Source organism: Ceratosolen solmsi, unplaced genomic scaffold (assembly GCF_000503995.2).
Source record: "Ceratosolen solmsi marchali unplaced genomic scaffold, CerSol_1.0 scaffold2, whole genome shotgun sequence".
In the NCBI taxonomy this organism is placed as follows: domain Eukaryota; kingdom Metazoa; phylum Arthropoda; class Insecta; order Hymenoptera; family Agaonidae; genus Ceratosolen; species Ceratosolen solmsi.
This window is the reverse complement of record NW_011948422.1, coordinates 2,450,509-2,478,276: the sequence shown is the minus strand read 5'-3', so window position 1 is coordinate 2,478,276 and position 27,768 is coordinate 2,450,509. Positions and strand designations below refer to the sequence as shown.

General features: G+C 35.7%; 1 protein-coding gene across 1 annotated transcript in view; it reads left to right on the top strand.

The window, feature by feature from the left end:
* Positions 1-2,140: 2,140 nt before the first annotated feature.
* Amph (amphiphysin) overlaps positions 2,141-27,768 on the top strand; it is a 66,159-nt gene continuing 40,531 nt past the window's right edge. The window contains exon 1 of the mRNA XM_011499048.1: positions 2,141-2,543. Within this exon, the coding sequence (XP_011497350.1) occupies positions 2,475-2,543 (69 nt within the window). The 5' untranslated portion in view covers positions 2,141-2,474. The remainder of the gene's footprint in view (positions 2,544-27,768) is intronic.

The window sequence follows — 27,768 nt, the reverse complement described above, 5'->3', positions numbered from 1 at the left end:
TCAAGTACTAAAAAGGATATTTGGAAAGAGAGAGCCCGGAGAGATGTAGTAGTGGTAGTAGTAAGGCTCGACGAGTACCTTCACGATCTGGGCTTTCAAATATATTTCTTTTATATATCCTACGAGATGTATCAAAAAAAAAAAAAAAAAAATATATATATATATATATATATATATATATATATATATATTTATATATACATACATACACATATATACATAGTTTTTTTTTCTAAAAAATTTTTATCTTTCTATCCCGTAAGCTTGTTCAAAGTGATCATTCGTCACGAATCACGATTGCGATATAAATTTAAAGTTTAATAATATAAGTACAATAAAAACTTTATTAAAAAAAAAAGTGACTTTAAATATGAGGTGGTGTAAGAATTAAAGTAAATTAAATAACTAAGCTCTATACATCGTATAAAAGGTACACATTGATAATTCCGAGCGGTCCGTGACGCAAAGACGCTGTTGTCAATTGTAATTTTTGGATAAACCATAATTAAATAATGGAATTTTATCTATCATCACCCTTGTGTATCAGGTATACGTATGAACTATAGTTATGCATTTCACAACATTTGCGTGTGTCGTCCGTCTGTTTCTGTTATTAAAATGGATTTTTATCAGACGTTTATTTCTTTTGAGCAATCCTTTTCGCGAAATAATAAATAAATAAATAAAAAAAGATAATTTATTAATAAAACCATTTACAAATCAATAAGCGTAGAGTTTTATTTCACCTCTTATATATGAAATAATAGAAGCGGTAGATATTCGAAATAGCTTTATTTTTTGCTCTTCGTCACCCCGGCTAGCCCAACCCCCCTTCTTATTTCTTCTCTCTTTTTATATAACGAAATGCAGTTATTCTCTATGCTTATAAATTAAGATTTTCGAAGGGGATGTTTAAACGTGTTGCATGCCTTACAAAATGCTTTTAATAGTTAAAATTGTAATAATACCTATATATTTGTTACCTAAACATAATTTCAATTAAATCACTGTGATACATGTATATCATGTAGTTTTAAAACTAAAGTGTCGTAAAGAAAACATTTCTTTAGTTAATACGGCTGAAAAGCTCTTCGATGAATAAACTTTCATATTATACGAGTTCGAAATATAGATATGTAGAAGGTTTATTATAAATAATTTTTATTCTGTATAATTTACTTTGAATTTTAATTATTTAAAATTTGTTGAAAATAAATATATTTTTCAACCAAACACTGCTCTTTCAATTAATCGCTCTTCAAACCTCAATAACAAGCAGCGATCATCCCCTCATAATTATTACCATCGCATACAAAAATAATGACTGCCCTTTCATTTATTCGTTAATACGACTTTTGTTATTCGTATTGTAGGCAAATGTCATTTATTCACTCCCTTTCATTACTTCAATACCATTAGCACGTATGATTTATAAATTATTTTCTAATGATAGGCTATTACAATTAACAACCATATACCATTATTCCTGTGCAAATAAGCCTCTGAAAACATTCATTACCTAAAGTAAATTGTCCTGTTTCGGTTTCCTTATTGTTATCGATCCACATCAAAGAAATAATGACCTGCCAAGCCTAAAGTAGGAAGATCATAGGTACTCTTCTTCACGCATGCCACTATCGTAATACGAATTCCCGGACGACGTTATTGTTATTAATTGTAGGAAAACAAAACGAAGCACAGGCCGTTACTACTACCTGCGTAATGCACAATATGACCACAACCGATCCTCGTCCTCGATTAAAGCGTCAAGGATGAACCTAATCGACTATGTGTGCTGCTCCCCTTCTTCCTGGGGACTCCTCAAGGGGATATGGTAAAGTTCGCGCTACCCTCGCGCCAAAAGTCCAAAACTAGGAAGGAACGCCTCTCAACGGTACGCCGTCTCGTGATTTAGATTTGAAAAATTAAGCGGCGATCGGTGCTGCCAACCCAACGTCATCAAGATCCCAGAATCACGCTCTCCACGTCGGCACTGGTTGCCTCGGTTCTTCAGACGGAATCCATCGCGCTCCGGTCGTTGAAAGGAGCGGCCCCCTGCCGGCGAAGAAGGGGTCAAGGGAACGCGCGCGCGCGCGCGCACGGACATAATGGAACGGTTCGACGGCGGTGGCGGCGGCAGCGGCGGCAGCGGCGGTGGCGGTGGCAGCAGCCGTAGCCGTAGCAGCCGTAGGCGGTAGGAGAGGAAGAAGACAGCGAGGAGACGGTCGTGGCCGGCGCAGTATTCCCCGGCGCATCAGACGAAACGATTGGCAACGCGCGCGTCCAGCCACCCAGAGCTCGAGGTTCACGTAGCGCACGGACGGAGTTGAGGAGGCCGCGCTTACGAGGGGGAGCTCGGCTCGCCGACAGCGTTCACCGCGTAGTGTTTGATCGTCGTGGTCAGGGGCAAGAGGCAGGAGGTGAGAGCCAGTGCGCCGTCCTCGTCTCGTCGGGCTAGAAGCGACAGCGGAGCCATGGCAGAGAGCAAGGGGGCACTCATCGCCAAGACCGTGCAGAAGCACGCGGGCAGAGCCAAGGAGAAGGTGAGAGAGCGTCGACATAACCTAGAGCTCCTGTCGACTGTCGGGCCTCCCCCTCCCACCATCATCGCGCCCGCCCTCCTAACCCGGGGGCTCGATTGTTTAACGCGCCCATGGCCCCGCATTCGACGGTGGCTGGATCTCTCGGAGTTCGATAACCCGCTCGGGGTCTAAAAAACTTTCCGTCCGAATTCGAAATCGGCGGCGTATCGGCCCCCGCACGCGTTTGCTTCTTCCTCCGGCACATCCCGTCCTATATGTTTCCTCTCTCCGCCTATCTGCTGGAGACGAGTGCTCGGAATGCAAGTCGAGGCTTATTGTTTTCATTTTTATATTTAAATCGCGTGCTTTTTTATTCGTTGCCCCCCCCCCCCCGCTTCGCACCCCGCACCCCGCCCCTTTTCTCTTTACTTTTTCCCCCTTTTTTTCTTTAATAATTTGAAGAGAGTGAGCGAGGGGTCCGGCGCCCGATAGGCATTATTAATGTCTTACGTGGAAAGTCGAGGAAGATACGAAGATATCGGTGATACGTTAAATTTCGCATTAGGCGTGGAAATTGTACTCCACAGGTAATTGGAACTGCTGTGAATCAAGGCAGATTTCACATATATTTCGCATTGCGTGCAAAAAGCAAAAACGTGAAATTATCGTCTTTTTTTATATTATTATTATTATTATTATTATTATTATTATTGTTATTATTATTATTATTATTATTATTGACTATTGATTATTATTATTATTATTATTATTATTATTATTAGAAAGAAATATTCGTTGGATAGGCTTCGATCGTTAGAGTTCCTTAACATTTGTGGTTTAGTTGAAACTCAGAAAGTCCCAGGTTGTTGCAAGTTAAAACTTGGATAATCGGACCTTCAAAATCGAAGGTCCGAACAATTTGTAAATAATAAACATCGAGAGTGTATGAAATCAAACATTTATATCAACGTGCAGATTAAAAAGCATTGATTCGCAGCAGATGACGAGTAAACTTTAAAATATGATTATTCGATCCACGTGCATTTTCATATCGCGCCTTCCTGTATTTATCTCTCCGTCCACACATGCGCAAGTAGATGTCAGTATAATTTCAAATTCCTATCGATACTCCGACGATCATGTATTTATTTCTATGATTAGACCATTTTATTTATTTGTTTAAAAAAAAAAAAAAAAAAAAAGACGAAGAAAAAACGGCCGTATCCCTACACTGATGCGTTACTTAATTTTTCGATTCATTTGCGCAATAATAATCATCGGGCCTATTTTTACCATTTCTTAATGAAATATTGTTGAGCCGAGAAAAGTTTTGATAATTATATATTGTAGCGTAACTCTTTAATTGGTTACCAGCTATTGGCTACCGACTCCATTAACCAAGTATATTCTTTGCAATCAGAGCCGATAAGATTAATCTGATAAAACCAAATTTGCGAATAATTAAATTTTTACGCTTAATGTTGTTTATTCTTTTTTTTCTTTTTCTTTACTTCTTTTAAGGCAGGAGATGAATTAGTTTTATTAATTCATAGACTTAGGGCTCGTTAAATGAATTCCGAATATTTCTCAACAAGTAGAAAGTGTTAATGATAATGAAAGTATGAAACGACGACTTCCGCTGGCAAAACGGAAAAGATAAGCAACATAAAATCTGTAGAGAAAACGAGAACGTATTGGAGACACAGTGAAGATAATTAGAGAAGAGCCAGTGTTTTTTAATATACATGCGCTACCTTAAGGACTAAAAGTCACAGCTTTTTAAATCGATATGAAGTGTAAGCGAGATGAGATCCCGTTGTGGCAATGTGTGAGCAAGCGATGGCTGTGATAAGTACATCCTAACCTAAAAAGCTCGCTTCCTTGGCGCTCAAGCTTCATAAAGCGCGCGCTATCGTCGCTTTTAAAATGTCGATCTAGCTGGGGTGCCCTCACTAATAAAAGCCCGCGAAAATTGCGGCCGGTGCATCTGCTATTTTCATAAGTCGCTCGTACCGACGATTGTGTGTTGACCGTCAATGGCGGAGGAGGTGAAGGAGGGACGAGACAAGAATAAGAAGAAAAATAAGAAGAAGAAGAAGATGAAGATGAAGATGATGATGATGATGATAATGATGATGAAGAAGAAGAAGAAGAAGAAGAATTCTGTCTCTCGTTTCGTGCTATTTCCACGAGTCGTCGTCGTCGTCGTCGTCGTCGTCGTCGTCGTCGTCGTCGTCGTCGTCTCGCAGCGATGACTTTCCGTATTACGCAATCACGCACCGCCCCGACGGAAGAGGGTTCCATTTAAAATGACAATTACTTATGCAACTCGCGTCGATTCCGGCGCTCGTGTCTCGTCGCCTATAGAGGGGACAAACTTCCAGATGCGGATTTCCTAAGCGACAGCGTTGCTATGTGTCTGCCAGAAATGCCATCCTCACCTTGCGTTATTTCCAACTTTCTTTCGATCTTATTTTTAGACGCACAGACATTTCTGGAGATTTTCGGATGGATAATAAATTTGTAAGTCACAAATGACGTTCTTCAATTAGATGTTATTATTATTCCATTTACAATTGACAATCGGTCGCGAATCATCAGAGAGGATCTATTTCCTTTTGATTCTAATCGGATCATCCGCACTCCATCCCTTCGAAACAAATGGATAATTACTGGTATCATTATAATTATTAATGGATATTTTGACATCTTAGAAGCTGCCAACTACAAGTGACACTCTTATAAATGCGTACAACTCATTGACACGTACACACGCGCGCGCGCGCACACATACACGCACACACACCATATATATATATATATATAGATATAAGCTTATACAAAAATGTGAGCGGCTTACATAATAAAAATCCAAACGGTATTTCTGTAGCTTGTATTTTACGGTTATTGTAAATGAAGAATACTCTGCCCGTAAATAGTTTTACGATAGCACACGCTCGATATTTTTTCATAAAATACTGGTTCTGTTAATGCGTTGATAATTATTATTCTTAAGAGCAATGGCACAATTCTGTGTCTCATGCGTGTAATGCCATCATTGGCAAGACCATCATTTATGATCTCGATACATATGTATGAATAAATTTATAGACAACCGTTTTACGTAATTACACCAGTTCTAAATGTTTTCGGTCCGTAAGAAGAATCTATCTTATTATTACTATTACTTGATTATCAAATTAAAAAAAGTAATCATCACCTCGTCAACGTGAGAGCGGCACTTTGGTTTTCTTTATTTTGTGCCAATTCTGTCCAGGATATTTGCTCCCAATTTACTTCTTCCATATCTAATTTGATATTATACTTCATTCCTTATGTTCCTTCGCCTAAAGGCCTTTAATTATTTTAATTTTATTTTAATTTTACAATCTCATATTTATCTTATCATTTTAGTTGTGCGCTTCTTTATCGCTCTCCAATTTAATTAATTATGCTTTTTATATTGTGTGAAATAGAACTCTTCATTATTACAATTAAACTGTTTTCATTGAAAAATGCATTCATCTAACTATTATTTCATTTGAGCTCATTTTCAAACAATTTAATTTTTGCACATTCTAATTTTCGTCCTGTGTATGTATACATGCATATATATATATATATATATATATATATATTTTTTTTTTTTTTACCAATTTATAATATGTCATATCTTTATTAATCCATTGACAATTATTATCTTTAAATGCGTACATAATTAATTAACAATCTTTTGTCACATCGATACACCCCACAACCCAATTTACCATTTTCTAAATGCCCTCTTTCACTTAGCGGAAATTCGTTACGATTTTACCCAATTCTTAACATTCATTGCCTTTCCAAAAATCTTGTTATTTTTAGTTCAATATATTTATAATCCAATTCTAACCTATTTAAGATTATAAATTATTCGTCATACCTGTATCTTCGCTCGTATAATACTATATTATATAATTTTCAATAATTTGCCGAAAAATTAAATAAAAAAAAAATTATAACTATTAATTGTTTTGAATTAATTCATAAAATGAATATTTTGCAATAAAAAGCTTACAACTATCACATAAAGACTTGAAGTATTTAAACAATTTATACATAATAAAACTATAATATTTTCTCATTACTAAAGTTCAATATGTGCTTCTTTATTTTATGAAATAGAGTTGATATTACTTTGTAAAAAATATTTTTCTCCCACCCGTTGTATGCAATTTAAATAACTACATATGATCGCAAATATACGAAAATATATTATTATTTACGGATTTGAAGATGAATGTTATTAACAAAACCGTACATAAAGATTTACCAACAGTTGGAAGGTAATGAATTATGTTTAATTTCGCTAATTACTTCGGTTCATTTAATCTACTTCCGCATATAAAGAAATACAAACAGTCTATACCAATTATTTAGCTGTGTATCTCTTAATCAAGTTTTACAAATAAGTTTATACATTTGAAGAATTTTTATTACGTTATTAGATTTAATTTGTTTAAATACTACTAATCGAATTTTTTTTTATATCACAGTTTCATATTTTTTTTTTATATTTTTTTTTATATTATATTTTTTATGAATAACAATAATTTATTATATAAGATTAGGCTCATCGATGTAAAGTTTAATGGTGTGGACCTCACCGTATCCGGTTTTAGTCTATTATTCTTGAATGCATAATTTTTATCCGTTATTACATTACCGTTCTTATCTCGCAATAGATTTAACATGAACATGAAGTTTTTTTTTTTTTTTGTCGACATTCTGCTTGTGTATATATATATATATATATTTATATCGGAAAGGTCCCTCCTTGGAATCTTGCTTGTTGCCTCTGAACGTTCAATTCATAATTTTGCGAAAACTGAGAGAACTTTGAAATCGTTGGATTTACTACTTTATTCTTGTATTCCTTAACAGAAACTTTTTTTATACTCAATACATATATATATATATATATGACTAAATTCTATTTTTAATCATTTATTTTTATTTATTTACATTTTATCGAATATATACAAACTTGATGAATATTTTTTCTACAGACTTCATTACATCGATTATCATTACATCATATGGATTATATCTATTGCTTTAATGACAATGTTTAAATAAATTGAGCTTTATAACGTACGTATCTTTAGATGTAATGGGTAAATAATATGAATCGCAAATTTCAACTTTTTACATCGATTCACACAATTGTTTTATATTTTGCTAATTTCATTATTAACTTTATGCAAATTAATTTGGTCTTTTGTTCTGTACAAAGTTATTTTTATCTATATCAAATTGGTCTTATAAATAATTAGAACTCGGATTATAGTTATGAGAATTCATAGAAAAATCAGAAAGGCTGTATTAATAAAGCAATCGTTGTATTTCATCAAACCTCAATTTCTTCACTCCTCGCTTAAGCATTGAAAATCTCTTAACATATGTCGTCAAAGCCTCATGGTGATAACAGTTTGGCAAAGCCTCATCCTCATGACACTGGTAACTATGTGTAATTATGCAGCCAGCTGTCATCGGTATTGTATTCAGGCAGGTTCCACCTTTGTATTGGAAGGTGCTCAAAATGATGTCGGAAGGTAAACTAATCCGTGTTTGCCTATGTATTAATAGCGGGTCCCGTACGCGCAAGACCTACTGTGGTTTCATTAATGAAATTATTCTCCTAATAAATATTATCTTATTATCATAGGATATTATCTTAGGCGGCTATTAGGTATTTGAATATATATTGGTGACTAGGATCGAAGAAGCCATTCAAACTATTTTATAGTGTCTGGTAAACGATTAAACTTCACGCCGAAACAATTTTCAAACATGAAAATACTACGGTACCTTCACATTTAACCATCGTATTAATTTCAATACATGTATATTTTATAATAGAAAGCGCATATTTTTAGAATAGTTTAAATTTGTAATGGTCACCTTTTAATACGTTATATGCATTTGTTCTTTGTGCATAAACCGTTATAGGAAATCTCCTTGAGTAATAGGAAACCTTTTTCTTCAACGATAATTCGTATTGTTTTGGAAATGATTAACAAGTCTCGATATTAATTCTATTTATTCATTTATTTAGATATAAATTACACTTAAATTTGTTTTATTATCATTTCGCATCGCGCATATCTTTTCTAAAATACTAAACTAATAAGCGTATAAAGCTATAAATCTTGGAGATCACCTAGAGGTTTATTCATATCGATTAATTTATATCTTTATCGTAATCATTATTAATTTCTTCTAAACATACTCTTCGCGCGCAAATGCGAATTTTCAACTATTTTTATTCTGAAGAAATTTTACTATGATAGTTGTACTAGAAATTGCAGTTTACAAGACTGAGCTTATTCATCAGCACATATAATCCTTATCTGAAATTGTATCGCAAGCTGATACTAGAATTTTTTTTAGGTAAAAGATAATTATGTCGCTCTAAAGTATAATGTATTTATTCTAACTAAAATAGAAAAATTATTATCCATCTAATAATTTCTATCAATTAATACACATCGTAATAGTTATGTCTTAAAAAATAAACTCTTATAGAGTACTATCATTTTTCTTAAAAAAAAAAAAAAAAAAAACTATAATACATTGAATAATGAATTTAAATGAAAAAAAAATTTAAATGAAGCATAAGTTATAATTTTGACAACAAGATAAATTAAAGACTTGTAGTGATGAGTTCCTAAAAGCTCAAAATTAAACTAAACATACTTATGTAAATTAATTTTTTTTAAAGTAAAAATCAATATTTACATTTAAGTCGACTTAATCTCGTTTCCGTATATTTTCATTTCAATTTCCAATTCGTACTCCAACATGATACAAAATATTTTTATTTATTTTTTTATTTGCTTAAAACTCAATATTTATTATTTATGTTATAAAATCAAAGTTAATTCGTTTGTATAATCAATTTTTCAATATGGCACATACAAATAACATAATTTCATGGGAGAAAGCTGAGGTAATGAAAAAATACCAAATAAGTTTAACACTATATCTCACACTACGTAATTTTTGTTATTTGGTTTCGTTATTTTCATCAGTCATTAGGGGTCATCTAGGCGTATCGCGTTCTCCTAACGAACGGTTTTTTTTTCACAAATACATACATTATGCATATACATTAGAACGAATGTACTTAGATTTTTTGTTGTAAAATTTTATTAAAAAGCAAGTAATTCATATATATATATATATATGTATATATATAAATTACTCGATTTTTCCAAAAGAAAATCATATTATCTCATAAATGAAAATTTTTTGCCGCTTCATACATGTATTTATTATTATTAAAGTCCCATTTTTTAAATATATATATATATATATATATATATATATATGTAAATCATAATAATAGTATATATAAAGTTGCTTTAGACGTATTTCAGCGATAATAATTGACCCCAGCTTTTTTTAAAAATTAAAGATACAGATAAATTATATGGCTAAAATCGGTCGCAACCATATTAAAGTTACTCTCGCGTAATTACAAAAAAAAAAAATCAAAATAAAACAGGCCTCCGTGCATGCAAATAAACGGGCTCGATCACGAGCTTAGATGCAACCTGGAATTCAAATAAAAATGTGGAAGGCGTAAAATGTATCTGTTATCATTATATCAATTTTATGCGAATGAACGAGAGTCCGAAGTCTCGGATTTCAAATATATCCTCTGTATTTCGTCAGATGCTGTCATCTCTTACGAAAGGAAAATAACAGCTCGCAACTCGCAGATGTGAGGCAGTAGAATAGTGAGAGAGAGAGAGAGAGAGAGAGAGAGAGAGAGAGAATGCAATCTCTATGCTGTTTTCGACAGGCTTATCGTTCATATATGGCACAGGAAGGAAAAGAAACCACAATCTCTCCCTAAGTTTGTAACTGATCGTTTTACCGGTTCACTCGTTCTCTGATGCAGTAGTACGTACACTAAAAATTCCCTTCCTCCCTTATCGCTCTATCTCTCTCTCTCTCTCTCTCTCTCTCTCTCTCTCTATATATATATATATATATATTCATCTCGCTCGCTCTTTCATCGAACGAGTTTCTTCTTCTGGCATCGACATACGTGCATAGCAAGTGCGAGATATATTCCTGGTGCTGCAGCAACGGCACCCAACGGATATTCCGTTATGTGTATGTATGAACGCTTGATGCACACGACTCGTAAACTTACTGCTAAAGAAAGAGAAAGAGAGAGAAAACGAGAGGAAGACGATGTATCGTTATTGGTGAACGAAACCGAATTAATCGGCGAACTTGTGCTCGTTTCAGTTTCAACATTGGTACATGTCGTTAATATCATTGCCGTTATCATTATGATTGATCGGCATAATCGATCGTATCTTAATTGATCTTCATCATAATTATGTTATTTATTCGGCTAGGGATCTTTCTTGAATGTTCGTAGGCATTGCATTTAAATGTATTTCAAATAAATTGGGAATACTGCCTTTTAATTATAATTATTAGCACGTTCTTGGTAAGTTTCTTAGTTAATAAAAAATTTATGATAAATTTCATGAATTAAATTAGATGGGGTTCAAAGTGGTTAAACAAAATTGTCGAATAATAATTTATTACTAGGTTTGTTAATTATTTTACAACAATTTTTTAAACAAACTACAAGATACGTCATGGGCTTTGTATATTTTATTAAGTAATATATATATATGTTTGTATATATATATATATATATAGAAAATCTGCATTGTAGATGTTTGAAGACATTTTAAGGAAAGATAATTCAAAATGTGACATGAAATATAATTTACATTTAAATTGTAGACTAATTATTAATAATTATGCATATGTGATTAATATTCTGCTTATGCGTATTTTATAATTTATAAGTTTTAAATTGAATTTATTCGAAGGGTGGTTTATATAAATTCCAGAATATTAAAATAAAATTTACGCAGAATATACCGTTATCGGTAATATTAAATCCAATATCTAAATTACAATTTTTATGTTTGAATGCAATAGTTGGCTGAATTGAGTTTGAATACATCTTATTTGCGATAGTGTGCGATTTGATATATAAGTAGTCGACGTCTGATTGGTACTTGGAGTACAAATTGACTGCGTAAAAAGAAAAATTATTATATTGATATATTAACATATATCCAATAAATAATGAATGTGATTTATTATATGAATATTATACACAATAACTAGTCGTGCCTAATCCATATTTATAATTTCAAAAACGCATTTATAATATAAGATCTTTTATTTTTAAATTTGATCACAACAAAATATTCTTTAAATTCCAGACATTTTATACTGGTATAATATATTCAACTATATCTAAATAAAAAGAGTCGGAATGAGCAGAGATAAATGACAAGAATCAGAAATACTTTTTCTAATAAAAATTAACATATGCCCTCTAAAGTATGTTGATTGATAATATTCCATAACAATTTCATTGTGAAATTGGTCATGATAAATAAATAAATATATAAATAAATAAATAAATATATATATATATATATAAGACGTGTCTACACATGCATATAGACTCTATGTTTTACTCGTTTGATAAATATGGCGATGATGGTTTTAAGAAAAAGTAAGTACTTTTGAAGAAATTTTAGGGTAAAATTTATTTGAATTTATTAAAGCAAATAGATGGATGCCTTGTTTCAAATATATCAAACTTCATAGTTTGTACTGAAATTAAAAATCTTAATAAGCGATTGACTTTTGTTTATCGACACTTGAATTAATTTCATTAGGATTTCTTTTTTATTATATTAAGTAAATCGATAAGAAAGAAAAGCAAAAAAGCATTTTCGCAATATTGACAATAGCGTTTTTCGTACGCTTGAAAAACTCTCATCCACTATTGTTGGCGAAGGTTTACGCGAATTAATACGAAACCTTGAAATAATACTCACTTAACCGATTTCGTATGATTATATAAAAAGTTATCGATCGCATTGTTCACGCCTGTAGAGCTCATAGCAATATTCATGACCGCGGCTCTTTTAATAAACGTGCACTTGCATTTGATATTCGTGTTAATCTTCACTGCAAATATGAAAATTCACAAAGATTCTTTTGTACGCCAGTGAAACAAAACTAAAACGGCCTGTAGATGAGTAGTGAGTACACGTAGCCAATTCATCATCTCGTATGTGTGTCGTCACATAACCACATATCTGACAGCTAGACGAGAGCCACATGCACGTGAGAAAATGGGCCTCTCCCTCCACCACCCACTTCCCCTCTCCATCAATGACCTCGAAGGTAAAAATAATGCAAAAATCTAGATCGCGAAATATAGCACATTCGCGAGCTCCGCTGGACAGCTAGATAAATGCGCTCGAGGGATAGAGATAGATAGAGATAGAGCTAGTGAGTGAGAGAGGAGGAGGAGGAGGAGGAGAAGGAGGAGGGGAGAGAATGAGGGAGTGAGAGATTGTAAAATAGATGGATAAAGATAGAGTTAAATAGAGTTAGAGTTAGTTAGAGGGGGGGGGGGATTGAATGCCGAAAGGAAACCTTATAACGACGGTCGCGCGTATGCTGATCTACCGGACATTTGGCCGCACATCGAGTACAGAAATCCTGTTTGAAAACAAGGGAATAATATAGGCGACCGTTACTTTCTTCGATAGTCGGAACAGAGAGAGATGGAATAGCGGGGCAGAGGATGGCAGAGAAAGTACCATAGTTGTTTAGGCTAATTGATTATCGTCGTACGGCCTGACGACGTATCCAAAAGGCAGTCGGCAGGTGTGCCTTGCCCTTTTTACGCAAACAAACGTCCAGTTATGTACACGGCTGCTCTCTTCGTGACCGTCGTCTTGCCTTGCACTATTTTCCGGTTTACTTTGGTGGAAATCTCGGACAGCGCGACAAATCACCACTTCTTTGACTTTTTCTTCCTCGTCAATGGCCACTATTAGTGCGTTCGCTTGCACGACCGTGAGAAATGTAATGTCTTCATTTTCGCATAATTGCCGTTGATTAAAATTGAATTTTTGTCCTCTTTTCTTAAACATTTTCTTTCCTCTTTCTTTTTTCGTTAAGTATGCGGGGATCCACGTGACGGCTGCTTCGTCGGCATATCAAATTCCTAGCTCGTGAACATCGCTCCGCGAGTCTCGATAGTGTGCTTGGGATTTTGCTCCCTACCGACGATACGTCATTGAAAGTTCGTAAAAGCGAAATTTATAATATGCCAGGCGGCGGTGAAAATGTTTTTCAGCTTGGCTGTGTAAGAGCGTATTCGTGAATTAAGTAAAATAAAACGAAAAATTTCATTAGTCGTAAGATTAATCTCTTTCCTCGTCGTCATTTGAAAACCTTTTAACATACAACTCATCGATAACTGTTAGCATCTAATAGTCTGGGCAATAATTTAAAATTTCGGATTTATAATTGCCTGTCGTTAACCTACAATTACAACGTTCCAGCTTCAATTTTCACTCTACGGTCATAATGCATAAGTATTTTTTGAGAATCGTAAAAATACTCGGTATACATTTGATAATATATTAGTTTTTATTTGAATACTTTCTAACTACTTTGAGTAAAAAAGCCACTCAGGTACTTTTGAATTTTAAATATTTTATTAGGCGCCGAAAAAGGCAACGACTCGTTATAATTTGACGAAGCTCAAATCGATTCAATAATCGCGCACAGTGACTAAACAGATTTGCTGCCAATTTCAGAAGCATTTCGATAAAGAGAAACATAAAATAAAATAAAAGCGTCAACAACAAATGAACAACAAGCGACAACTTGTAAAAGAGCAAGCTAGCTAATTTAACCGAAAATAATACGGTTAATGCATGCCCATACATATACCAACATAATACATACTACCAACAAGTACAGCGAGTTTCATTGAAGAAGTTTGAGTAAATAAACAGAATCAAGATACGCCATTAACTGGAAGTGTTGCGGCACGAAGATCGCCGAAGCGCTCGTACACCTTAATAAACGTCAGCGTGCATGTTCTTTAAGCTCCTTAGAGTCGAATTTCAATACGCTATAAATAGAACGCGTGTAACGCTACTTGAAATCAAAGTACGCCTTAAGTCTAAGGTAAATATACTTAATGGCTTGGGCAAGTTTTAAGCGAAAATGGAATATGCAAGTAGCTCGATTCGGTCGCATCGCCCCCCCCCCCCACTACCAAAAAAAAAATCGCCTCGATTTGAAAATTAAAGAAAGCACCGATTAAAAAGTAAAAAGAATCAACAAACAGCCAATGGGTCATAAAAATGGTGTAGTCACCGTACGAATCTTAACGCGCGCGCCACGGGAATTCCTCTCATCATCTCATAACGAATTCCTCGCGTGGGATTTTTCCTTCGCTTTCGAGCGCTTGGTTCACGTTTTCGCGGCGGTGGCGGCGGCAGAGGCGGCGGCAGAGGCGGCGGCAGCGGCAGAGGCAGCAGCAGCGGCGGCGGCAGCGCTCACAAAGCAACCGTACATAATTCGTGGGTGTTTCGGGGCCGGCTGGTGCCCTGGTGGCAGGGCGACAGGAGGGAAGTAGGAGGCGATGGAGGAGGAGGCGAAGACACGATTTAAATGGACTTATCTCAGTGGCAGGGAACCGGTCCTCTCACGTGTGTCAGGAGACGCGCGGCTCCGCGTGGAATCAGCTTCGACGAATTTACGTGCATTCCATGCCAAATGGATGGTGTAAACATTCGCGGGTCGCCGATGCAAAGCGTCGTGAATCTAAGGGAACTTTACCGAGAGATTGATTATGAATTAAAAAGAGATGCGGTAAGAGGATAGAGGAATGGGACTACGATTTTTTACACTTCGTAAAGTCCTTCTTTGGGACAATTATTTAGCTTCTAATTTGGCCTATTCGAATTTTTATTAAATGTCGGCAAATCCCTGCAGCTGCTTGATAAATATGAACTCTTATTTAATATCGGTGTATTTATAATAAGAGCGACGTTCTCTTTGCATGTCCACGTGTATTATTTTTAGTTTAAACGTCAACCTTTAAATGTCAACGTATGTCAAAAAAATCTTTACATTTCTGTATAAGAATTTTATGGATATATATATATATATATATATATATATATATGGGCGTGATTTACGTTTCAGTTAGAAATTACGCGTATAAACACACTGTTTCATAATTCTTTCGGTGATGTTATTATTTAAATGTTACATAATATTGAAATTATTTTGTTTGCGAATAATTTTAAGAATGTAGTTAAGCGTGCATACGTAACTTCACGATTCGCTTACTTTATTAATAACGATAAAAGCATATAATATTAAAAGGAAAATTATTTAAAAAAATGATGTATATCATGCAGTTGTTGGCGTACACGTCGTTTGTTAAAATTTTCTGATTAAGTATGCTCGAATAACTGGATAACTTCGAAAATATTGCCAATAATAATAAATAATGAGCACATTAAACGACCACATTATTTTTCGTAAATAACTCGAGGAGTACATTAAATCTGCAAAACGAAATGTTACTTATTTTTTTACGTTCTTATTTATGTGCAAATTTTTTCCTTATTAAATAATCCAAGTGAAATTAAACGATCAATTAATAGAAACAGAATTACTGACAAACATCAACTGATTAAAAATCGAGTGAATTTTATCTATTGTATTGAAGTATAAATATTTTTATCTATAAATACAGTTACGTGTGGTTGTTTATTGAAATATTCGGCGTTTATTAAAAATTACATAAGCGCATCGGCTATAGTAATCAAGCATAGCTCGCCGAAAATTACAATTGTTAATCATTATTGTACATTACGCCGGTCTATCCAATGTTATATTGTAGTTCACATTGTCGTCGTGCAAAACTTCTCGAATTCAATTTCCAATTGCAACGCCGCGCATATTTATTATGCGCACTATCTGTAACTAATGGATCGTCGTTTATGTATGTAAAAGCACGTGATAATAATATATCTTTGACTGCCAGAGTTTTTAGGTGCATTTCACACCTCTCGACGAAAGATATAATTTTTGGTACTACAAATACGTGTGTGCTTAAGATTTTGAAGCCTAGGCAGTTTATATAATATTGCTCTTACGTCATTTCACGAAACACTTGAGAAAATTTTCAGTTGATACTAGAGAAGCAATTTTCAAATATGATGTAGAAGGAAACATTTCAGAAGAAAATTTATCGTCGCTGTATTAAGCTGTGCATTTGTTTTGCATAAAAGAGTTATTTTTAAAAAAGAATAGAATTTTCATTGCGAAAAAATAAGTCATACGATAAATAAGTTATGCATCCCCCTCCACGCCCCTTAGACGTACTATATAACGAAAATTTGTTGTATAATAGAAACAAAAATCATTTCTCTCGTTTCATTGTAATTAAACTGCTTAAATGATAACTACTAACTTTATCTCCGCAATACTATTCGTTATTTAATCACTTTATATAATACAGCCATTTAAAAGCTCCATTTATATATTATGCATTGCGCTCTTAATGTCTATATTCTAAAAGCTTATCATTATTACGAAATAGTAATTGTATTTTTTAGCAAACAACGTAGCGCTGGAATAATAACTTTGCAACCAGGGGCAATTTGCTTGTAATTTATTTAACAATACCGATATTATTGTGGTCGAAAATCGCTGTAGCATTTTCACCGACAATTGCTCGAATAGAAAGCCACTGAAAGGGAACGCCATCCGGCCAACTTCTTCATCGCGTCGAAGAAGGGCGTGTTTATCGCTATCAGTGCCATCGGTATTTACGCCTCTCGGGCAAGCTGAGATCGAATTCCGAACCGTAAATAATACGAGATTATAAATAATTTATAGGGGATTATATACAAATGGCCGAATGCCCCGAAATTACATAACTCATTGACAGAAGTCAAAGAAGTGGTGGTATTCGCAGATAAGAAGAGAAAATTTTTGTACTCCTTCGAGTAGCTTAGAAAAGTGCAAGTAACTCGATTCAGGTCGACTTGTTCGGTATCCTTTTTTTTTCTTCTTTTTTTTCTTCCTTTTTTTCATCATAGTCTCTCGTAGAATCGAATAATGACTGGGCTGCACGCGGACATACACTCGGTGCACTTAACCTGTTCAGCGGTATTTCCATGGCACGATCAGATACCAACCGAGAACTTATTAAGGACGCGTGAGAAGCTTAGCGGCGATTTTCTCTATTAGCTGTCGATTAACGAACTGGATGCACCGGGCGAAATTAAGATTTTTTCCCCCGTGCAATTTCCTCGATATGAAAAAACCGGGAGGAGACGCGCGCACCACGCGGAACAAGTGCGCGGCTCATTTCACTCGGCCGTGCCCGTGCCTCTCGTCCCCGACCCAAGAGAAACTTCTCCCCCGGTCTATCGCGCCACCAAGGTTGCGGCCTACGGCACCTCGATACTTTCCCCGGCGATATAATCGAACTCGTGGCATGCCGTCATGAATTCTCTCCCCGGCTTTTCACCATCGCGGTTTTCCGCCTGCGCGCGCGCCTTCCGATATGATAAATTCTAATTGAGCGGCCGATTATCCTGGGCTTCGCGTTCCTTTCTTTGCGTAATTAAGGCGTGCGAGGAGGGCAAAGCGAAAGCTCGAACCTTATCGAGAAAAAATTGCCTGCTCGCGTAAGAGAAGCTTACGCCAATGTCAATCATTTATTTCTTTATTACGGTTTGTTGGTTTTTGAGTCTCCTCGGCTCCATCCATCCAGTCCATCGGCTCTCGTCCAGCTGATTTTCCTCGATGAGTTAGCTGGAGGCGCATCCGTCAGTCTCTAAAACTCAATCATTATAAATCACTAGATTTTCAGGATACCATTGTGGTTGGCATTTTCGCTGGGCTATCTATTACGGTAATCTTTATAGTTTGCTATAAATCTTTCTTAATGCTTAACGCAAGCGTGAAAAATATTAAAATGCCTTTTTACATTCGACAGGTAAGCGCGATGTATCTGCGTTAAAGCCAGGCAGATCGAAGCGAAATGACTTGTGCTCCCTATGCGATATATGACGTGGGATGTATAATGCCGAGTTCATCTATCCTATAATTTATTAAGGTCATATTTTAATTCTAATTATACGCTGACGAAAATACATGAATTTTTTAGGTCAATAATCCTGCATAAATCGGCAAAAGTTAATACACCAGTTTAAGTAATGTCTCTCGGATCTATCGTTGGCAAATATAAAAATTGAATAAGCTTTTTCAGATCGATAAGATGTATTTTCAATTGATTATGTGTAAGGGCTTTAGCGATCGGGGATTGAAAGTAAAGAAAACGTAAACGCTTTATGCTTTAATATAATCAGGTTTAATTTGACGTAAATTATCTATGGTTCGCCTACTTTTTAAATTACATGCGTTGATAGCGCAATGGTATATATACTACATTATTTACAATGTTTGAAAATAATAATTAAAAAAGCATAAATATTTGTGTGAAAAATAAAAACAAATTTCTTTTATATATCAGCTTGTTAACATATGAGACGAGTGCTCATCGTCTAATCGATAAAGGAAATGATAATTCTACTGTGATCTCAATCGATGCTGGCCAGTGTCAAAGGAATATCTTGATATACATTTCGAATTAGTCAGTTTAAGATAAAAATTGTAGGAAAAAATATTAAAAAAGCCACCGGAAATCGTATTATTTCAATGATATTTGTTTAAAGATCTGTGTATCCACACACACACACACATACACACACACACATATATATATATATATATATATATATAGTGCGTGTATTAATCAATATCAATGTGTGTTTGCGCGCGCGCGCGTGTGTGCGTGAGTGCGAGTGTGTGTCTCTCTTTCTCTCTCTCTCTCTCTCTCTCTCTCTCTCTCTCTCTCTGTATGCGTGTCTGTGCGTTAATCAAGCAACAAAGTAGCTCACTTATAAATTGTTAATAGTTTGCCTTACAAAAGGTAATCATTTGCTTTGATCCATTCATATATTTATACTCAGATAAATAATTTGAGAACCGATGATTATTTTTTTATTCTACGGTTTTTTACAAAGATGACGAATTATTTGAAATTTAATGTTACAGTCCAATATACGATATATTCCTACTCTCTGCTGTCAGCTATTGACAAAAATTTATTTCATAATAATTTCTATAGTTTTGGACTTCGTATCGAAGAATCAACTTATTAAGAGGAAAAAATTTCAAGATAGAAGTTGCACATTCATTCTTGTTCTAACGCAATAGTATTTTAAATAAAAAATTTCTCCACTTATAACAATCATGCATGATAACCATGTCATAAGGAATGTATTATGCACCGCATCATTCGGCGGACTCGTTGCATTCGTGTTTGTGCAACAACGTTCCAGGGCATTTTCAATTTCTTAATCCGATATTCGGATAATCGAGAAAAACATGTAATACAAGCGGGAATTTATCGACTGGCAGTCATCATCGCCATTTAAGAAAGCGAATGTTTGCCCTCGGCTCTCCCTAGTGCAAAAAGCCCGCAAAAAGTCAGGAAAGCCATCGAACGTCCATCCGGAGATACTCTCCTCGGCTGTGTACGTGCTCGAGTTCTCGTAGACATCGTCGTCGTTACACCAGTTACTATTCTCGTACCACAGTCCCGGGGGTCGTCTTGTCGCGGCGGTGGCAAGCCGACTCACGGCAAATATATCTACGAGCCTTTCTCGCTCGTCTGTGACTTTTCTTCATCTGCCCGAACAAATGTCTACGCCTCACTCACTCACTCACTCACTCAATCTTGAATGCGCCTGTCTCGAGAGCTCTTCTCGATTCATTGTATCGTGTGCGACAGCCATTGACATCGCGTAGAGCCAAAATTGAAGCCTAATTCTTTTGATAAGAGGCTCGATTCGTCAATATATTTTTCAAAAAATATTTGTCGAAATTTTGATTTCGTGAATATTTTCTAATACCACTGCTGCCGCTGATGCTGTTGCCGATGCTGCAAAATTTATATATTTTTAGAGACGGTTTATTTTTAAAAAATAATTATGCTTTCACAGACTATCAAGACGAATAAGTTATATTTTAAATAATCTACCGTAGAGATTTTGAAAGTAAAAGTTTCTTCGTTTAAATGTACACTTTGCTTTTCACATAAAGTGAGAAAATATAAAATTCTATTCTATTTACTTTCGTTTAAATAGTACTAACCCCTACTTTGACATTTATATTTAGAATTGTGAAAAAGAAAGAGTATGTCTAAACAGATGCAGTTGATAATAATGTAGCTATTCTCTCTCTCCACCCCACCCTCCCCACTCATTTCTCTCTCGATTGTCTTATAATTTTTTATTATAAAATTAAATATCACTTTCATCGAGTTGACTACAACGTCTAGAGTAATATTATGGTTATAAATGCTTTCACAATATAAACCGCAAATAAAATGTAATATTCTTCGCATTGTTAAAGAAGAATAATAATTGTTAAAGCAACACGTATCACATTACTTTTAAATATTACATAAGATATTGTAATATGTATTTATGTCTTGTCGGCCCTTTATGAGCGTAAAAATAAGCTAATCGGCTAAATTTTACAAATTTTTAATTATTAATTATATTTCAAGATATTTAAAGATTAAATATTCCTAATAATAATGCGGTACAACATGTTAAAAACTTTCAATCCCTTCTCTCTCTCTCTCTCTCTCTCTCTCTCTTTCTCTCTCTCTCTCTCTATCTATCTATCTCGCCTGCTTCCTCGTTCGCGCTCCACTACATACATCGTTTCGATACTCTAAGCTTTTACATGCAATCTTACATGGAATTCAATTCTGTAACTAAAACGAGGTTTGCTTATATCGAGTGGAATTTCTTAGCAATAATGTCATCAAACATATAATTCAGTGGAATTAGTATTTGTTTATAGTTTGTAAATCACGACTTAAAATATCTCCAACCTAATCTTACTTCTCACAAGTATGACCTAAATTTGAACGGTACAGATGTATGAATTTAGATCAAATACAATTCTTAATAATACTAAATATACTTTAAATCATAGTTTCTATGTGAAAAGTTTTTTTTTTTTTTTTTTTTTTTAGAAACAAGATGATCGGTCCGATTGCTTTACAGAATTCAAGTAGTCATGGATATTCCATTTCATTCACTCGCGCCATTTTTCATTCTACAAGAAGCCGCTCTTACTCTTCTCACTTACTACCGAGGTTTATTCATCATTTGAAAAAATTAATCCCATCTCAAATAGGAATTAACTACCATCAACCATTTATGTTCCCATCCAGAGATGTTAATATCATCTGGAAACATTTATAAGAACTAAAAAAAAAAAAAAAAAAAAAAAAAATTGAATTGGTTTACAATTTCCAACGAATTTGTTAAACAGTTAACCTTTTATTTATTATCGCGCAATTAAGTTCAATTAAGCAACTCACGAATCGATGGATTACCAATCAACAGGCGTCGAGGCTATACCGTACGAAGGCGGTATCGAGGCGTCATTCTTTAGTGGGATATTTATCCGCGGAATCGAACTCACGACAATGACTCGTCGCCCCATGCAAATTCCTCCCGTGCAACGAGCACAAGACAAAGCCCTCATCCTACATCCACAACCTTCACCCCGTGCCCACGCATTGGCGCCATACATCTTTCAAATCACCATCTTCCGACTCGAAGGCGTCGCGCGCCCATTACCAAGTCTCAGGTGCATGGGGCAATCGAATCGAAGACAATCCCTAAGATTCCATAAGATGCGTCGCGCACTCGTCGCGCATCCCGCTGTGTAACGTCGAGCTCTACCATCGAGAGAGAAAGGCATCATCGTAATGGCAGTCGGCCGTAAGAGCGAGTGACCTTTCTTCAAATAGACGACGAGAGATTCTAAACAGCCTGAGCCGCCGCTCCGTCTTTTCGTCTCCCTCTTTTACAATTAATAGTGCCAGCGACGGTAGTGCAATAATGCGCTTACGTTCCATAACTACTTGGTATGAAGGAGAGAGGATATGAAGGCGAGTGATTAACCCCAAGGTCCTTAGGGCTTAGGTCAAACAATTTTTCTACCTCAATTTCTCTAGCCGACTCTTAAACTCTGCGTCGAATCAACTTTGTGCACTATTTGGTTGACGTTGACGCGCGGCCCTAGAGGAAAAGGTTATTTTAAGGATCTCTTTATTTCGAGCGTGCAAAAGTGAATTGCACTTGGTAGTTGTAGGACACCGAGTTATTGGACCAGGGATTACTCGCTCTTACGTTTCTTCATACTGAACAAGTCGGCTCTCATAATTTTATTTTATTATTAAATTGCAGTTGCACCGCAAGGGCACTATTACTTGGCGCTTTAAAAATTTAACGTACAGAATGCCACGTGCTTATGTATTATCAACGGTATCAACGACAATTAAGTGATTTCCCGTTGATTAATTAAGTTTTATGGCTAGATATTTATCATTGGCCTGTTTTTATCGAAATTGTGTGCTTGTGTGCGTGCTTTTTATATTTTGATGAGCCATAAACGAAGCTATCGTGAATATAGAGTGTTATGCTCGTGCAATTGCAAAAATATTTCACAGACAATCAACGTTGGATTTTAAGTAATTTATGTATTTTACAATGTGTATGCGAAAGTGAGAAAAGATTTTATATTGTTGAAACAAACAATTATCGGTACACAAGTCCGTCGCTATAATAAATATTTTCAAACTAATACAACATAATTTTCAAAATAAGTAATATGATACGCTTTTTGCAATAATACACATGTATTTCAAGGTTTTATTGTAAGTAAGCTTTGTGTTAATGTAGACGTAATAAAAATTTACCGTGCAGCATGCAAAATGGATATTTTACGACGAGCGTAACTTACATTTTAAGTTACATAAGTATTGACTAAAAATAATTCAAGTGCCTTTGCTATTTAAAAATTATGAATCTCTAAGTGATAAACATCGTTTTATTTAGAATGGAAAAACTGTGGATATATTTTTGTCGATGTGTTGATGATAAGATGTCGCTCGATCGATCTCCCAAATGAAATCCCTTGAATATATCGCTGGGGACATCCTGGCGATTGTCCAGGACTTATAAATACAAATCGTTTCCGACGACAGAATGCACATGCTCGTGTCTTTTATTTTCTACTCTTCTATCTTTCGCTTTTCTACATTTTTCGTCTTTCATCATTTTTCTACAGTCCCATTGTCGTTAAATTAAATTTTCTAAAGAGTCTAAAGAGTAAACGCTTTATTACTAAATTCGCTTTAATTAATTCTCATCGATTAATTAAACTAATTAATTAAACTCAATAAAAACGAATATACATGTATGCATAAATTTAAAAAAGAAAACAAAAAATTTTTTTTTCTCTTTTTATTTAATATCTTTACCTCTAAATACGAAGTCTATCGTAATAATAAGATGCAATGTTATTCTGTTTTAGGTTAATCGTTAACATAGATAAAAAATATAAAAGGTCGGTGTGTGACGAAGTTGCTATTTATACAAGTTTAATTGTTTTTGTAATATCGAAAGGAGTTGGGCAAAAAACAATTAAGGTTATTGCCAGCCTAACCGTGTGGCTTTTTCCGCGCGTTCATTTTGCCACGACACGCGACATCGCATAAGTTAAGAGATTTCTATGTTTTAGTGTTAAATGCAGCGGCTACGGTAGTACAGATTTCTATCTGCTAAATTGGCCATGTGTACGTCGACGTAAATCGTGATCTATCGAAAGAACAGTCATATTATCGTGTCGGGCTTGAAAATCTATCGGTACTTTTTATTTAACATGCACACATTGTACATTATCCGTGCGAGAGAAATCCTTGTAATGAAGTTTTGCTTCGATCGAAGCCTTCTTATCATGCGTGGCATAACTTTTTGCGCACAGTTAGAAAAGGAATTTTATATGACTTTATAAATAACGAGATCTAAAAGATTTTCTTCGCTTCCGTATCGAATTCTTATCCTTAACCGCGTATTGATAATTATTTGCCCGGGCTCATTCTGCCAGTGAAAGCATAAGTTTCTTACAGTCACTATCTATTTTGATATTTTTATTGCATTTAAGAAAAGATGAATATGACAATTTGAAAGTGGCTTGAGTCCAGAAAATCCCTAAGTGACGATGACCTAGCTTTTCTGTGTTTCATTTCGCGCTACTTACGTCCGTCCATATGCAACTATTTAAAATATCGCATTTTTTTGTTTCTTAAATTAAAAATAGGGGCAATTGACGCTTCTTATAGAGCGGTCAAATTTTTATGATATTTTTCATAGATTGCCTAATGTTTTGTTTGTTTGTGTTTGTGTGTTTGTGTGTTTGTGTCTGTTAAATTACTTTTTTCCCTTTTGAAAGGCGATATGAAATGTAGAAACATCGTGCGATTATTGTTGAAGCTGTCAAAGTACTAGCGTCTAAGCTAAAATAGTAAAGGGCCAATTATCTTCAATTGAATAATATAAAGTACAATGTAAAGTCCTCCATGTATCGTCGATAAGCCAGCAGAACTGTGGCCATGATCATCATCGATATTCTTCAACTCTCAACTCGAAATTCAAAGTATTAGCCAAATTAATCCAGTCTAATAGGATTTACACTTATTCAATGTCAATACACGCTTGTAACGAATTTATTATGCACGCGCGTGTGCGGTAATTGTTATAATTGAGATTACTCGTGGTTTTGGTCCTCCGGTTTATCTCTTTGTAGCAGCTAGCAGCATAAACAGCCATTTTCGTTGCAGAGTTGCGGTGTCTGCATTTCGTATGTCGTCCTTACATACGAATCATCGTGTTTACCGATTATGTTGGGTAAATCATAACGCGCTCCACGTTCCCACGTCGATAAATCGCTCGAGTTTTCCCTGCTCCCCCCCCCCCTCACTCTCTCTTTGTCATTTAACGAAAATTAGCGCGAGTTTAATTGGAGTGCGAGGAGCGAGGGGCAGGGAAAGCTCTTACGTGAATATTTCTCGCGTATCTCGCATATGGTAGATGAGACTTTAGTGGTAAAACTTATTAGGCTTTCAATAATATTGTAACTTGTATTATTAGAATTCGATAGGTTTTAGAGAATTGAAGCGCTGCCTTATGACAATTGAAAAAGAGCGATTTTTTGTTCGGTAATCGTCCTTATTGTCTTTTGATGATACCAACAGAATATGCGGGAATTATGTAATTACGACTCTTATGTTCAACTGTTACCATTTGGCTACAAATGTTTAAAAAGATTATTTCTGCATTTTCATTGCTATTATATAACCCTTTGTAAAGTCATTTAGATGATTATATGCGTACGCAGTGGATCTACGCGTCGATAAAAGGAAAAACTAAAATTGAGTTAAATTAGGATAGATGATTGCTACTGTAGTGCTGGAAACTCCTCGTAACTCACCACGGAATACATAATAACAAAGCTATAATCTTCATAACTTGGCTTACGCTTAATTTATGTGAAATTGTTAGTTATTATTTACGCGGTAGCATCTTCGAGTGCAAATACTACGAATTTGTAGAACAACATTATCGCTATGAAAACTTAATGTTTATTATGATCAACAATCAACGATCTAATTGTCAGAATAAAAGGTAAAATTAAAAAATATACGGATACACTTTTGCATACATAATGCGCAGCCGATAATGCACTAATTAATAAATGCAGCATAATAATAATAATAATAATAATAATAATAATAATAATAATAATAATAATCTAGTCGAACAATAAATAAAGCACCAAATTTCAATGATAGGCATTTAAAAATGAAAGGCTCTCGAGACGTGAAATATTAATTATCATTAGCCTTCGAATACAAGATGAATTAACGAAAATTTACATTGGCTTTATCTCGGCTATAAATCGCACGAGTCAATTTAGTTCGAACTTTATAATTTCGTAAGATCCGAACAGTTAAATAGTGTTCCACACCGCCTCGGTTCCATTCCACCTTCCGTCGCCATATTTCCTCCACAAATTCTTTGCCAATAGGAATTTTTCATTTAACCAAGTCCTCGGCCGGTGTGTCATTCCGTCGACGGCGCGTGGCCAATAAATAATAATACCACGGTAGTACCTAAAAAGACGCCTATACGCCGAGACGCCGTCGTTGTACCCACGTTGTTGTCCAAGCGTCCGAGCCTCGATTATATATTGCCCGACGCGGGTTCCAAGGCTGGGCAGGAAGTGACGAAAGCGACGCGCCAGTCATTCGCACGCTTCTTGGTCGGCGCGAGTCTCGCCAGAGGCAGGACGATGACGCGATCGCGCTATAAATCATTGCGCATTGGTCCGTAATGAGATTGCGCGAGGCTTTTAAAGAAAATCTGGTTCACGATGTTAGGACGGGAGCCCGTTTATCTTACTTACACTCGTTATCCCGAGGAGTTTGACCGATAAGTGGACGTTGGGTGAGCCGATGTCGGCTTAACCTTTGACCTAAATCAGCACGAGGACGCGCGTGCGATTATTTTCGCCAGGAACAGCTCGAGGAAGATTCGTTGGTTACCTCGAGGGGAAAACCCCTTGGGTCATTTTCTATTTATTCTCGAGTCCAAACAAAGGAATGTGAGTGATTATTGCATTATCAACGGTAGACCGAGCGATTATCGATTCCAACAAATTGGATTTATCAGGCGTTACACGAAATACCTACGGATATTAAAGACACGACCCCTCGAGTTACGCGCCAACGGGATAGCGAGGTAGATGGTGTAGATAGGGGAACGAGGGAGGGATCAGCGACGGCGACGGCGGCGGCACGACGGCACGGCGGCCGGTAAGATACCACTTAATGCATTCGATTGGCATTGACGGATGAAGAAGTTAATAGGTAAAAATTATAAGTAGACAAAGCACAATGTATGAATGCAGATGGACAATGTTGCCGAGGATGCGGTCAGTGGCGTAGGTACAAGCATTATCTTCAACGGGAGGATAATTCGACATGTGCAGAGGAGGCTCTTTAAGGGTCGTGGATGAGATCGTGGGTAATCACGGGGCCCTTAGCGTCGTGCCATTGCAACTCGATTAACGAAAGACTTCCGCTGCCGAGTACGCGATACGAACGTCGTTGTTGAAAAGTCTCTCTGGGGTCCGATTGCGAAATGCCATTTCCCCGCACGCAGTTTTTCCTCGGCGTAAATGCCGCTGCCAGATCTCTCGCTTTTATCGCGTACACAAGCGAGTAGGTAAGAGCGGCCCCATCGCTTCCACGTTCGCGCGATTATAACGTCGATGAAAAAGCCTTGTTTTTCGGTTCCTCATTTCTCCGTCTGGC